At 47.2% G+C, this 13291-nt stretch overlaps 1 protein-coding gene across 6 annotated transcripts in view; it reads left to right on the forward strand.

The window, feature by feature from the left end:
- The window catches only part of si:ch211-266k8.4 (carabin), a 232649-nt gene that overhangs the window by 46809 nt on the left and 172549 nt on the right, over positions 1–13291 (forward strand). For all 6 annotated transcript variants that reach the window (XR_005461913.1, XR_005461914.1, XM_038807941.1 and 3 more), the window contains 2 exons: positions 2605–2712; positions 6748–6940. Coding sequence is in view for 4 of the 6 variants with exons in the window: in XM_038807941.1 (XP_038663869.1) it covers positions 2605–2712; positions 6748–6940 (301 nt within the window). In the remaining 2 variants the exon portion in view is untranslated. The remainder of the gene's footprint in view (positions 1–2604; positions 2713–6747; positions 6941–13291) is intronic.

Consider the following 13291-nt stretch of genomic DNA (forward strand, 5'->3'; position numbering starts at 1 on the left):
CCTCGGGGCCAACACCACCGCTGGGCTCTTAAGAGTGCCTAGCCAATAAGAACAGCAGCAGTGCCCGTAAGTTCATTCCTCCCTACACCTGCCCCCATGCCCACCCCTCCCCCACCACCCATTTCCTAACCATGGTGATGTTCGCCGCCCAATAGTAGATCATTATAGCCCTTTTGACCCGCGGGGTCTTCCCTGCCCATAGAAACCCAGAGATCAGTGTGTTAACCTTTTTAAAGAACGACTTCGGGACAAAGATCCGGAATTTTTGAAATATGAACAGGAACCTTAGCAGCACCATCACCTTGACGGTCTGCACGCACCGACCAGTGACAGTGGCATCACATTCGACCTCTTGAAGTCCTCCTTCATCTGCTCCACCTGCCGAATCAAATTTAACTTGTGCAGCTGCGTCCAAACCGCAACGCTTGAATGCCCAGGTATCTAAAACTCACCCCACATACCTTGAATGGCAACTCCCCATACCTCCTCTTCTGCCGTCTGGTCTCAATCGGGAACACCTTGCTCTTTCCCATATTCAACTTGTACCTGGAGAACCGACGCAATTCCTCCAAAATCCCTATAATGCCCCCAGTTCCACCCAGTGGGTCCAAAATATATAACAACAGGTCATTCGCTTACAACAAAACCCTGTGCACAATCCCTTTCCAATCCCCTGATGCTCCAAGCACCACTGCCAATGGCTCCAATCGCCAAGACAATAAGCAAAGGGGAGAGCGGGCACCACTGCCTTGTCCCACGATGCAGCGCAAAATATCCCGAACTCAACCGGTTTGTCCGCACACTTGTGACCGGTGCCTTGTACAACCGGACCAGTCCACAAACCTCAGCCCGAACCTGAACTGCCCTAGCATCTCCCACAGATATTCCCACTCCACCCGGTCGAAAGCCTTCTCCGCATCCATCGCCACTACCATCTCCACGTCCTGCCGCTTCGGCAGCATCATAATCACATTAAGCATCCTCCTCACCTTTGCTGACAACTGTCTCCCTTTCACAAAGCCCGTCTGGTCCTCGCCTATCACCCCCGGGATGCAGTCCTCAATTCGCGAAGCCAAAACCTGGCGTCTACATTCAATAGCGACATCAGATGGTACGATGCACACTGCCCCGGATCCTTGTCCATTTTCAATATCAGAAAGATGGATGCCTGTGATAGTGTGTTCGGGGAGGGGGGTGAAATCCTCCCCCCTACCCCTCTTCCTAGCCTCATTGTATGCCCTCGTCAACAGTGGCCCCAGGTCCCCCTTCAAAACCATTTATAAAATTCCGCCAGAACTCATCGGGCCCAGGTCCTTCCCTGGCTGCATTGCCTCATACTCTCCATCACCTCCCTCAAACAGATAGGGAGCCCCAATCCCTGCACCAACTCCTCACCTATCGTGGGAAACTCCAACCCGTTCAGGAACCGCTGCATTCTCCCCCGCCCCTCCCTGATCTTACAATCTCCTGTAAAAAGCCTTGAACACCCCGTTCACCCCCACTGGGTCCAACACCACCCTTCCTGTCCTGTCCTTTACTTTACCAATCTCCTTCACTGCCTCCTGCTTCCTCAGCTAGTGGACCAGTATCCTGCTCACTTTCTCACCATATTCATATACTTACCCTCTACCCTCTTCCCGCCCCCCCGCCAAACAAATCAGTAACCCCATCACACTCCCCCACACCTACCCCCTGACAACCCCCCACTGCACTCCGTTAACTCGCCCGCCCAGTTATCATGGCGCCCCCCCCACGCACTCTTTCCCCAACCCCACCTCCTCCCCAAAAGAAAACCCAGAAAAGGTGGACTCACTCTTGATATTCCCCCATGGAGGGACCTGCCCTCTAACCACCCGCCATCAAAACTAAAATAACATTTCAAGGGGAAAAGATTCCCAAGAACAAGAAACCTCCTCACAAACTCCTGAAAACTTCAGTGTCCTTCTTCTCCTGCCAGTCCATTGTCTCTCAGAAATTACACCGCCTCCTCTGGCGTACCAAAATAATATTCACGCTTCTGAAAAGTCACCCAGCGGCAGGCCAGATATACCACCGAACTTCACCCCCTTCTTGAAGAAGGCAGCCTTGACGTGATTAAACCCGGCCCTCCTCTTCGCCAGTTCTGCTGCCAGGACTTGATACATCCCTAGCTCATTCCCTTCCCAGGTGCACTTCCTTGTCTGCCTCGCCTACTGAAGAATCTTCTCTTTATCCAGAAAGTGGTGCAACGGCACCACCATCGCCCTTGGCGGCTCCCCCCCTTGAAGCCTCCGAATCAGCGCCCTGTGCTCTCGGCCGACCTCCAGGGGCCGGTCAAAGGCACCCTCCCCCATCAACTGCTCCGACGTTTTGGCCACATAGGTACGGGCCTCGGCATCTTAGATGCCTTACGACATCCCCACGATCCTCAAATTATGCCTTCTGGAGCGGTTCCCCAGATCCTCCACCTTCCCCTTCAGCCACTTTTGGGTCTCCCGCATCATCCCCACCTCAGCCGCAAGCTGCGCCTCATACTCCCCTACCGCCTTCCTCACTGTTCAACTGAAACTACCATTTGATCATTTTGCACAGAATTCAGTTATTTTTATTAAAACTTTATTTCAGATGCATAGTTTCCTCGAAGCTGGCGTTCCCATCAAACTACGGGGCCACCTGTGGAAATGCCTTCTGGGTAGTGAGCTGGTTAAAGAGAGCAGCACTCATACCTACCAGGTAAGGAAGCATTTGTTTTTTGACCTGAAGTAAGCCCGTTTTGGCTTTTATTTTTTAAAAGATAACATTTTGTCAGTCTAAACACCTGGATAGAGATCATTAAACAGAAAAAGATAGATTCTACAACACCTTTCACCATGTTTTAGGGGAGGCAGTGACGCAGTGGTATTGGCACTGGACTAGTAACCCAGAGACTCTGGGTAATGTTCTGGAGATCAGGGGTTGAATTCCACCATGGTGGATGGTGAAATTTGAACTTTTAAAAAAATGGTCTGGAATGAGTCAAATGAAGACCATGAAACATTATTGATTGTCATTATAAAAAAAACAAACACCTAAGTTCACTTTTAGGGCAGAAAATCTGCCAGTCTTACCTGATTTGACCTAATGTGACTCCAGATCCACAATCTAACTTTTGAAGCGTAGTTGCTGTTGTCATAGAGTAAAAACAACTGTTAATTTGCACATGACACGCTCTGTTTGAGCTGCACGCAGAAAATTACTTTTCACTGTACCTCGGTACACGTGACAATGAACAAATCCAAATGCAATAATGACCTGATTATCTGTTAATTTTAAAGAGATTTTTGGTTGATGAATTGATGTTGACCAGGCACTGGTGAAAAGCACCTGCTCCTCGTATCATGTCTTGAGAAGGCAGATGGGGCCTTTGGTTAATGCCTCACCTGAAAGACGGGACTATTGACAGTGCAGCACTCTCTCAGCACTGCACATAGAATCTCAGCCACTGATTCATCTCTGGAATGAGATTTGACTTCAAGACCTTGGGCTGGATTCTCCGTTATTGGGACTATGTCCCCACTATGTCCGGCGCTGGTCCCTATTCTTTGCAGGAAAATGGATTCTCCGCTCCCGCTCCAGCTGCGATTTCGGTGTTGGGGTATGGAGAATCCAGCCCCCTGTGTCTCAGATGAAACTGATCTACTTGCTTAGCCATGGCAGACACAGTGAAACTGTGGAGTTTCACGCCAGAAAAATTGGCGTGAAAGGGCCACAAATTCCTAGCCTTGCCGGCGGCTAGCAGGGACCCGGCATAGATCTAGCAGCTTTTGCTGTAGATACGGGCACCCGCACCTCCGGGTCAGAGGCCACGCATGCGCACTGTGGCTGCCTCCAGCGGCCGTGCCGTTCTCCAGGGTGGACTCAGACCGCGGAGCTGGACACTAAAAGTAAACCACCCCCCCCTCCCCGATCAGCCGTGCACCCGACCCTGTCCGCCCGCACAAACGTTTCCCGGCCATCTATAACCCCCGCCCTCTAATCAGCCCGCCCCCGACCACGGTGGCCGTGGACTGAGTCCACAACCACCACAAGAGTATCCCAACCAGCTGGACCACATTAGATCCTCCACGCCTTCTGGACTTCGGCCGGTTGAGGGCGGAGAATAGTGGAGCGGGCCTCAGGCAATGGCCTCAGGTAGGTTCTAGGTGGTGCGGTGTACAGGGCCCGCAGAATCGGAGAACCGGCGCTGATCCCGATTCTTTGCAGGAAAATGGATTCTCCGCTCCCGCTCCGGCTTCAGTGTTGGGGTACGGAGAATCCATCCCCATGTGTCTCAGATGAAACTGATCTACTTGCTTAGCCATGGCAGACACATTGAAAGGCAAGCTATTGACTCCAACTATGAACAATGTCACAGGAATCGCATTGGTGATTTTAAAGGTGAAGGCCATCAATGTAAAATTCAGAAGCTGTAAAGAAAATAGCAAATTCCACTCTGTAAATCTGATTGAACCACAATAATAATGGTTGTCCATGACGTGAAATAAAGCAGACACAATGAGAGTTGGTTCGATGAAGGGGTTCAAATCAAGGCTGTTTTCTGGTGAATGAGGGACGGTGACAGTGTGACATAAGAACATAAGAATTAGGAGCAGGAGTATTCCATCTGGCCCCTCGAGCCTGCTCCGCCATTCAATGTGATCATGGCTGATCTTTTGTGGATTCAGCTCCACTTTCCGGCCCGAACACCATAATCCTTAATCCCTTTATTCTTCAAAAAATTATCTATCTTTACCTTAAAAACATTTAATGAAGGAGCCTCAACTGCTTCACTGGGCAAGGAATTCCATAGATTCACAACCCTTTGGGTGAAGAAGTTCCTCCTAAACTCAGTCCTAAATCTACTTCCCCTTATTTTGAGGCTATGCCCCCTAGTTCTGCTTTCACCCGCCAGTGGAAACAACCTGCCCGCATCTATCCTATCTATTCCCTTCATAATTTTATATGTTTCTATAAGATCCCCCCGCATCCTTCTAAATTCCAACGAGTACAGTCCCAGTCTACTCAACCTCTCCTCGTAATCCAAACCATTCAGCTCTGGGATTAACCTAGTGAATCTCTTCTGCACACCCTCCAGTGTCAGTATGTCCTTTCTCAAGTAAGGATACCAAAACTGAACACAATACTCCAGGTATGGCCTCATTAACACCTTATACAATTGCAGCATAACCTTCCTAGTCTTAAACTCCATCCCTCTGGCAATGAAGGACAAAATTCCATTTGCTGCCTTAATCACCTGTTGCACCTGTAATCCAACTTTCTGTGACTCATGCACTAGCACACCCAGGTCTCTCTGCACAGCAGCATGCTTTAATATTTTATCATTTAAATAATAATCCTGCTTGCTGTTATTCCTATCAAAATGGATAACCTCACATTTGTCAACATTATATTCCATTTGCCAGACCCTAGCCCATTCAATTAACCTCCCAAATCCCTCTGCAGACTTCCAGTATCCTCTGCACTTTTCGCTTTACCACTTATCTTAGTGTCATCTGAAAACTTGGACACATTGCCCTTGGTCCCCAACTCCAAATCATCTATGTAAATTGTGAACAATTGTGGGCCCAACACAGATCCCTGAGGGACACCACTAGCTACTGATTGCCAACCAGAGAAACACCCATTAATCCCCACTCTTTGCTTTCTATTAATTAACCAATCCTCTATCCATGCTACTACTTTACCCTTAATGCTATGCATCTTTATCTTATGCAGCAACTTTTGTGTGGCACCTTGTCAAAGGCTTTCTGGAAATCCAGATATACCACATCCATTGGCTCCCCGTTATAAGAACATAAGAACTAGGAGCAGGAGTAGGCCATCTGGCCCCTCGAGCCTGCTCCGCCATTCAATGAGATCATGGCTGATCTTTTGTGGACTCAGCTCCACTTTCCGGCCCGAACACCATAACCCTTAATCCCTTTATTCTTCAAAAAACTATCTATCTTTACCTTATAAACATTTAATGAAGGAGCCTCAACTGCTTCACTGGGCAAGGAATTCCATAGATTCACAACCCTTTGGGTGAAGACGTTCCTCCTAAACTCAGTCCTAAATCTACTTCCCCTTATTTTGAGGCTATGTCCCCTAGTTCTGCTTTCACCCGCCAGTGGAAACAACCTGCCCGCATCTATCCTATCTATTTGACATTTGGCGCATGTAAGGAATAAGCTTCAGCCTCAGTTTGCTCCTCTGCTCCTCCACCCCTGGCCATGCACTTGCACATAAACTGCAAAAGATTCCTTTTCTATATTTATCCAATTCCCTTTTGAAAGTTATTGTTGAATCTGCTTATACCACCCTTTCAGTGTTTTTTAAATGGGCATAACTTGCTGCATTAATGTTATTTTTCCTGATCTCCTCCTTTGGTCCTTCTGTCAACCACCATAACCCTGTGTCATCTGGTTACCAACCCTCCTGCCAATAGAAGCAGTTTCTCCTCATTTATCTTATCAAGACCCCTCAAAGATTTGAACACTTCCATTAAATCTCCTTAAATATTTTCCACAGAGCAGAAAAAGTTTCCAGCATCTCTAGTCATTACTGAGGCCCCTCATTCTTGGTACTGTTCTAGTATATACCCTCTACACCTTCTCTAACGCCTTGGCATTCTTCCTAATGTGTTGTGCTCAGAATTTAAAAGAATACTCTAGCTGAGGCATAATTGGCGTTTTACTGAGGAATACTTGAGAATACGTTGACTTAAGAATGGTTTAACACTTTTCCCAGGAGTACGTGCAGGAACTCCGCAGTCAGCTCGCAAACCTTGGCGTGAATGAGTACGGAGTGCAGGTGGCCATTTCTACATTGGACAATGCAGATCAAAATAAGGCTGAAAAGGACAGCAGAGCCTGCAACCTGATGGCGAACCAAAACCCTGAGGTCACGATTGAAACGTTGAGACAGATTGTCCTGGATGTCGGTAAGGTGGCTGAATTGTGTGAAAGTGATGGTTTTGTTTCTTGTTGTCCAGGTGATAAAGCTCAATGGGCTGACAATTTAGGACTGAGATGAGGAGAAACATCTTCACTTGGGGAATTTGTGAATCTTTGGAATTCTCTACCAGAGAGAGCGTGGATGCTCAGTTGTTGAGTATGTGCAAGAATAAAATCAATAGGGTTTCTTTGGGTTCTAGGGGAATTAAAGGATAGGGGAATGGTTGAGCAGGCTGAAACAGCCAAATGGTTTACCCCTACTTCTATTTCTTTTTTCTTGTGTCTTGGGTGGTGGGTGTTTACAGTTAGGCAGCGAATATCGAGTATGTGACCCGAGCAGCAGTGCCCATGCTGCCAGGGTGATGTAGTCCATGTATTAGAATATGGGAGGGCTGGCCTTACCAATCAGAGTGGGATGTTCTGTGAAATCGTTGAGTATTTGCAAATTGGTCATTGTTGACACACATTGACACTTCAGGTAAAGAGAAAATCATAATTCCTGTAGGATAGTCAAAATATTGGAACTCCCTCCCTTATAGCACTGGGTGCGTTCGCACCTCTTGGATCACTGAGGTTGGAGCAAGCTGCTCGAGGGCAAAAAAATGTTTGAGATTGATACAGAGCTATAGGATAAGAGTGGGATCATGGGATTAATACACAGCTCTAGGGGAAGAGTGAGCTTCCAAAGGTTGGGGCTCCAACTTAATGAAGTAGGTTTCCTTTTAATGGCACGATTGTTAGTGCAATGCCAATTAACTGCTCCAGCCCAGAAAGCAAACAATTTAAACCATTAAATCGGATTCCCACAGATAGCAAATTCTTGGCGATTTTAACATGTCACATTTGAATTATTACTACTTCTCCTTTCTGTCTCTTGCGCTCATTGCAATTTTTCTTTCTAGTTTTTTAATTTATCTTTCTGGACCTGATTTGGTTTGAATTCTCTCGATTCTCCACTCCATTGTTCCCGTGTTTCTTTCTCACCACTTATTTGGTTAAAGCGAAGACTGTTCGTCCCTTGGCGCTCTCCTCACCTTTATCAGCAAGTGACGGGACAAATTATGCTTGACTTAGCAAAATACTGAACGAACAGGATACACCACAAGAGCCCCCACTCCAGCAAGAGTTGCCTTTTGCCCCTTAGTCTAATGTTTTCCCTCAGCATTTGTAAGTAAGCTTTTAATTTGTTTGAGGAGTAAGTAGGATAATATCAATTTTTGATAATATCAATTTTCCAGTCTTAAACAACAATACCTTTTGTAAACAATAATTTATGTGATTCAATACTGGTCTTTTGGTTATAAAACAAGCAATTTTTACATAGTAAATATCTTTTACATATTTTACATAGTAAATATTAGGGCCTCACGGTAGCATGGTGGTTAGCATCAATGCTTCACAGCTCCAGGGTCCCAGGTTCGATTCCTGGCTGGGTCACTGTCTGTGTGGAGTCTGCACGTCCTCCCCGTGTGTGCGTGGGTTTCCTCCGGGTGCTCCGGTTTCCTCCCACAGTCCAAAGATGTGCGGGTTAGGTGGATTGGCCATGATAAATTGCCCGTAGTGTAAGGTTAATGGGGGGATTGTTGGGTTACGGGTATACGGGTTACGTGGGTTTAAGTGGGGTGATCATTGTTCGGCACAACATCGAGGGCCGAAGGGCCTGTTCTGTGCTGTACTGTTCTATGTTCTATCTTAAAGGTGATTTTCAGGAGTGCAGATTTACAAAGATTTACCCGCAGCTGAGTTTTAAGCAGCTCCTTAAAGAAGGAATTCCAAAGCTTAGGATCTTGGCAACTGAATGCACAGCCACCACTGATGGAGCAAAGGGAGTTGGTGATGTGCAAGAGACCAGAATTGGAGGAGCGCAGAGATCTTGAAGGGTAGTAAGGCTGGAGGATATTACAGAGGGTGACAGACATGAAAGGATTTGTACGTGAGGATGCTAATTTTAAATTTGAAGCATTGCTGGGTTCGCAACCAGTCTACATCAGCGAGCACATTTGTGCTGGGTTAACAGGACTTGGTGCGAGTTAGGATGGAAGGAACAGAGTTTTGGATGGCGTTACAGCACAGAAACAGGTAATTCAATCCAACTGATCTGCTTTACAAGTTTAGCTCTACTTTATCTCATCCTGTTAATATGTCCTTCTATTCCTTTCTTCCTCATGTTATCGAGCTTCCCTAGTATGCATCTAGGCCTTCTTCACTGCAACCAGCCATGTGGGAGCAAGTTCCACATTCACATCACTCTCTGGGTAAAGATGTCTTCTGAATTCCCTATGTAATGTTTAATTAGTGACCATCTTTTATTTATAGCCCTTGGATTTGGATACCCCCATACCAGTGGAAATGTTTCTATATCTATCAAACTCCTTCACAATTTTATTGAGTAACTGCTCAGTCTTCTCTTATAAAAGAAAAGAGGGCAGCATATTCAACCTTTCCTGATAAGTTCTGACCGCTCGATTTTGTATCATCTCGTCATCTGAATTTATTAGGACAAGCCCATAAACATATCCAGCAGAGGGCAGCAGAGCAAAACTACTGATCAGCTGTTCTGGGGGAATTTGCATACGTGCAGTGCGGTCAGCCTAAGTTGAAGGTGGTTTGTGGAAGGGCTGTTGGCAAGTGACAGTTAAACCCGAAACACTTCGTGAGTGTTTCCCACCCTACCTCCTCCTCTAACCAACCCCCCCACCCCACGGTGGTTGGGAAGCGGGAGCAGGGGCCTGTCGTGAAGGTGAGTGAGTGCCTTTAAATTTGCTTAACTTTCAGCGGGAGCAGGGTTTGAGGTAATATCAGGTAAGCTCTTCCTTTCTTTTTCTTTTTCTTGTTTTTTTTTAAATCTAGAGGTGATGTCAGGGAAGGCAGTACAATGCTCCTCCTGCAGAATGTTTGAGGTGAGGGACGCCGTCAGTGTCCCTGCTGATTTCATCTGTGGGAAGTGCACCCAACTCCAGCTCCTCAAAAACCGTGTTAGGGACCTGGAGCTTGAACTGGATGAACTTCAGATCATTCGGGAGGCAGAGGGGGTCATAGATAGGAGCTTCAGGGAAGTAGTTACACCAAAGACTGGAGATAGATGGGTAACTGTAAGAGGGACTGGGAAGAAGCAGTCAGTGCAGGGACCCCCTGCGGTCGTTCCCCTGAGTAACAAGTATACCGTTTTGGATACTTGTGGGGGGGACGACTTACCAGGGGTAAGCCATGGGGTACGGGCCTCTGGCACGGAGTCTGTCCCTGTTGCTCAGAAGGGAAGGGGGAAAGGAGTAGAACATTAGTAATTGGGGACTCAATAGTCAGGGGCACAGATAGGAGATTTTGTGGGAGCGAGAGAGACTCACGTTTGGTATGTTGCCTCCCAGGTGCAAGGGTAAGTGATGTCTCGGATCGTGTTTTCCGGGTCCTTAAGGGGGAGGGGGAGCAGCCCCAAGTCGTAGTCCACATTGGCACTAACGACATAGGTAGGAAAGGGGACAAGGATGTCAGGCAGGCCTTTAGGGAGCTAGGATGGAAGCTCAGAGCGAGAACAAACAGAGTTGTTATCTCTGGGTTGTTGCCCGTGCCACGTGATAGTGAGATGAGGAATAGGGAGAGAGAGCAATTAAACACGTGGCTACAGGGATGGTGCAGGCGGGAGGGATTCAGATTTCTGGATAACTGGGGCTCTTTCTGGGGCAGGTGGGACCTCTATAGACAGGATGGTCTACATCTGAACCTGAGGGGCACCAATATCCTGGGGGGGGAGATTTGTTAGTGCTCTTTGGGGGGGTTTAAACTAATTCAGCAGGGGCATGGGAACCTGGATTGTAGTTTTGGGGTACAGGAGATTGAGAGTATAGAGGTCAGGAGCACAGATTTGACTTCGCAGGAGGGTGCCAGTGTTCAGGTAGGTGGTTTGAAGTGTGTCTACTTCAATGCCAGGAGTATACGAAATAAGGTAGGGGAACTGGCAGCATGGGTGGGTACCTGGGACTTCGACGTTGTGGCCATTTCAGAGACATGGATAGAGCAGGGACAGGAATGGTTGTTGCAGGTTCTGGGGTTTAGGTGTTTTAGTAAGCTCAGAGAAGGGGGCAAAAGAGGGGGAGGTGTGGCGCTGCTAGTCAAGGACAGTATTACGGTGGCGGAAAGGATGCTAGAGGGGGACTCTTCTTCTGAGGTAGTATGGGCTGAGGTTAGAAACAGGAAAGGAGAGGTCACCCTGTTGGGAGTTTTCTATAGGCCACCTAATAGTTCAAGGGATGTAGAGGAAAGGATGGCGAAGATGATTCTGGAAAAGAGCGAAAGTAACAGGGTGGTTGTTATGGGAGACTTTAACTTTCCAAATATTGACTGGAAAAGATATAATTCGAGTACATTAGATGGGTCGTTCTTTGTACAATGTGTGCAGGAGGGTTTCCTGACACAATATGTTGACAGGCCAACAAGAGGCGAGGCCACGTTGGATTTGGTTTTGGGTAATGAACCAGGCCAGGTGTTAGATCTGGAGGTAGGTGAGCACTTTGGAAACAGTGACCACAATTCGGTGACCTTTACGTTAGTGATGGAAAGGGATAAGTATACCCCGCAGGGCAAGAGTTATAGCTGGGGGAAGGGCAATTATGATGCCATTAGACATGACTTAGGATGTGTTGGTTGGAGAAGTAGGCTGCAAGGGTTGGGCACACTGGATATGTGGAGCTTGTTCAAGGAACAGCTATTGCATGTTCTTGATAAGTACGTACCAGTCAGGCAGGGAGGAAGGGGTCGAGCGAGGGAACCGTGGTTTACCAAAGAAGTGGAATCTCTTGTTAAGAGGAAGAAGGAGGCCTATGTGAAGATGAGGCATGAAGTTTCAGTTGGGGCGCTTAATAGTTACAAGGAAGCGAGGAAGGATCTAAAGAGAGAGCTGAGACGAGCAAGGAGGGGACATGAGAAGTCTTTGGCAGGTAGGATCAAGGAAAACCCAAAAGCTTTCTATGGGTATGTCAGGAATAAAAGAATGACTAGGGTAAGAGTAGGGCCAGTCAAGGACAGTGGTGGGAAGTTGTGTGTGGAGGCTGAGGAGATAAGCGAGATACTAAATGAATCCTTTTCGTCAGTATTCACTCAAGAAAAAGATAATATTGTGGAGGAGAATGCTGAGATCCAGGCTATTAGAATAGATGGCATTGAGGTGCGTAGGGAAGAAGTGTTGGCAATTCTGGACAAGGTGAAAATAGATAAGTCCCCGGGGCCGGATGGGATTTATCCTAGGATTCTCTGGGAAGCCAGGGAAGAGATTGCTGAGCCTTTGGCTTTGATTTTTAGGTCATCATTGGCTACAGGAATAGTGCCAGAGGACTGGAGGATAGCAAATGTGGTCCCTTTGTTCAAGAAGGGGAGTAGAGATAACCCCGGTAACTATAGGCCGGTGAGCCTAACGTCTGTGGTGGGTAAAGTCTTGGAGAGGATTATAAAAGATACGATTTATAATCATCTAGATAGGAATAATATGATTAGGGATAGTCAGCATGGTTTTGTGAAGGGTAGGTCATGCCTCACAAACCTTATCGAGTTCTTTGAGAAGGTGACTGAACAGGTAGACGAGGGTAGAGCAGTTGATGTGATGTATATGGATTTCAGTAAAGCGTTTGATAAGGTTCCCCACGGTCGGCTATTGCAGAAAATACGGAGGCTGGGGATTGAGGGTGATTTAGAGATGTGGATCAGAAATTGGCTAGTTGAAAGAAGACAGAGAGTGGTAGTTGCTGGGAAATGTTCAGAATGGAGTTCAGTTACGAGTGGCGTACCACAAGGATCTGTTCTGGGGCCGTTACTGTTTGTCATTTTTATAAATGACCTAGAGGAGGGCGCAGAAGGATGGGTGAGTAAATTTGCAGACGACACTAAAGTCGGTGGAGTTGTAGACAGTGCGGAAGGATGTTGCAGGTTACAGAGGGACATAGATAAGCTGCAGAGCTGGGCTGAGAGGTGGCAAATGGAGTTTAATGTGGAGAAGTGTGAGGTGATTCACTTTGGAAAGAATAACAGGAATGCGGAATATTTGGCTAATGGTAAAATTCTTGGTAGTGTGGATGAGCAGAGGGATCTCGGTGTCCATGTACATAGATCCCTGAAAGTTGCCACCCAGGTTGATAGGGTTGTGAAGAAGGCCTATGGTGTGTTGGCCTTTATTGGTAGAGGGATTGAGTTCCGGAGCCATGAGGTCATGTTGCAGTTGTACAAAACTCTAGTACGATGGCATTTGGAGTATTGCGTACAGTTCTGGTCGCCTCATTATAGGAAGGACGTGGAAGCTTTGGAACGGGTGCAGAGGAGATTTACCAGGATGTTGCCTGGTATGGAGGGAAAAT

This window comes from Scyliorhinus canicula, chromosome 9, assembly GCF_902713615.1.
Source record: "Scyliorhinus canicula chromosome 9, sScyCan1.1, whole genome shotgun sequence".
Lineage (NCBI taxonomy): Eukaryota > Metazoa > Chordata > Chondrichthyes > Carcharhiniformes > Scyliorhinidae > Scyliorhinus > Scyliorhinus canicula.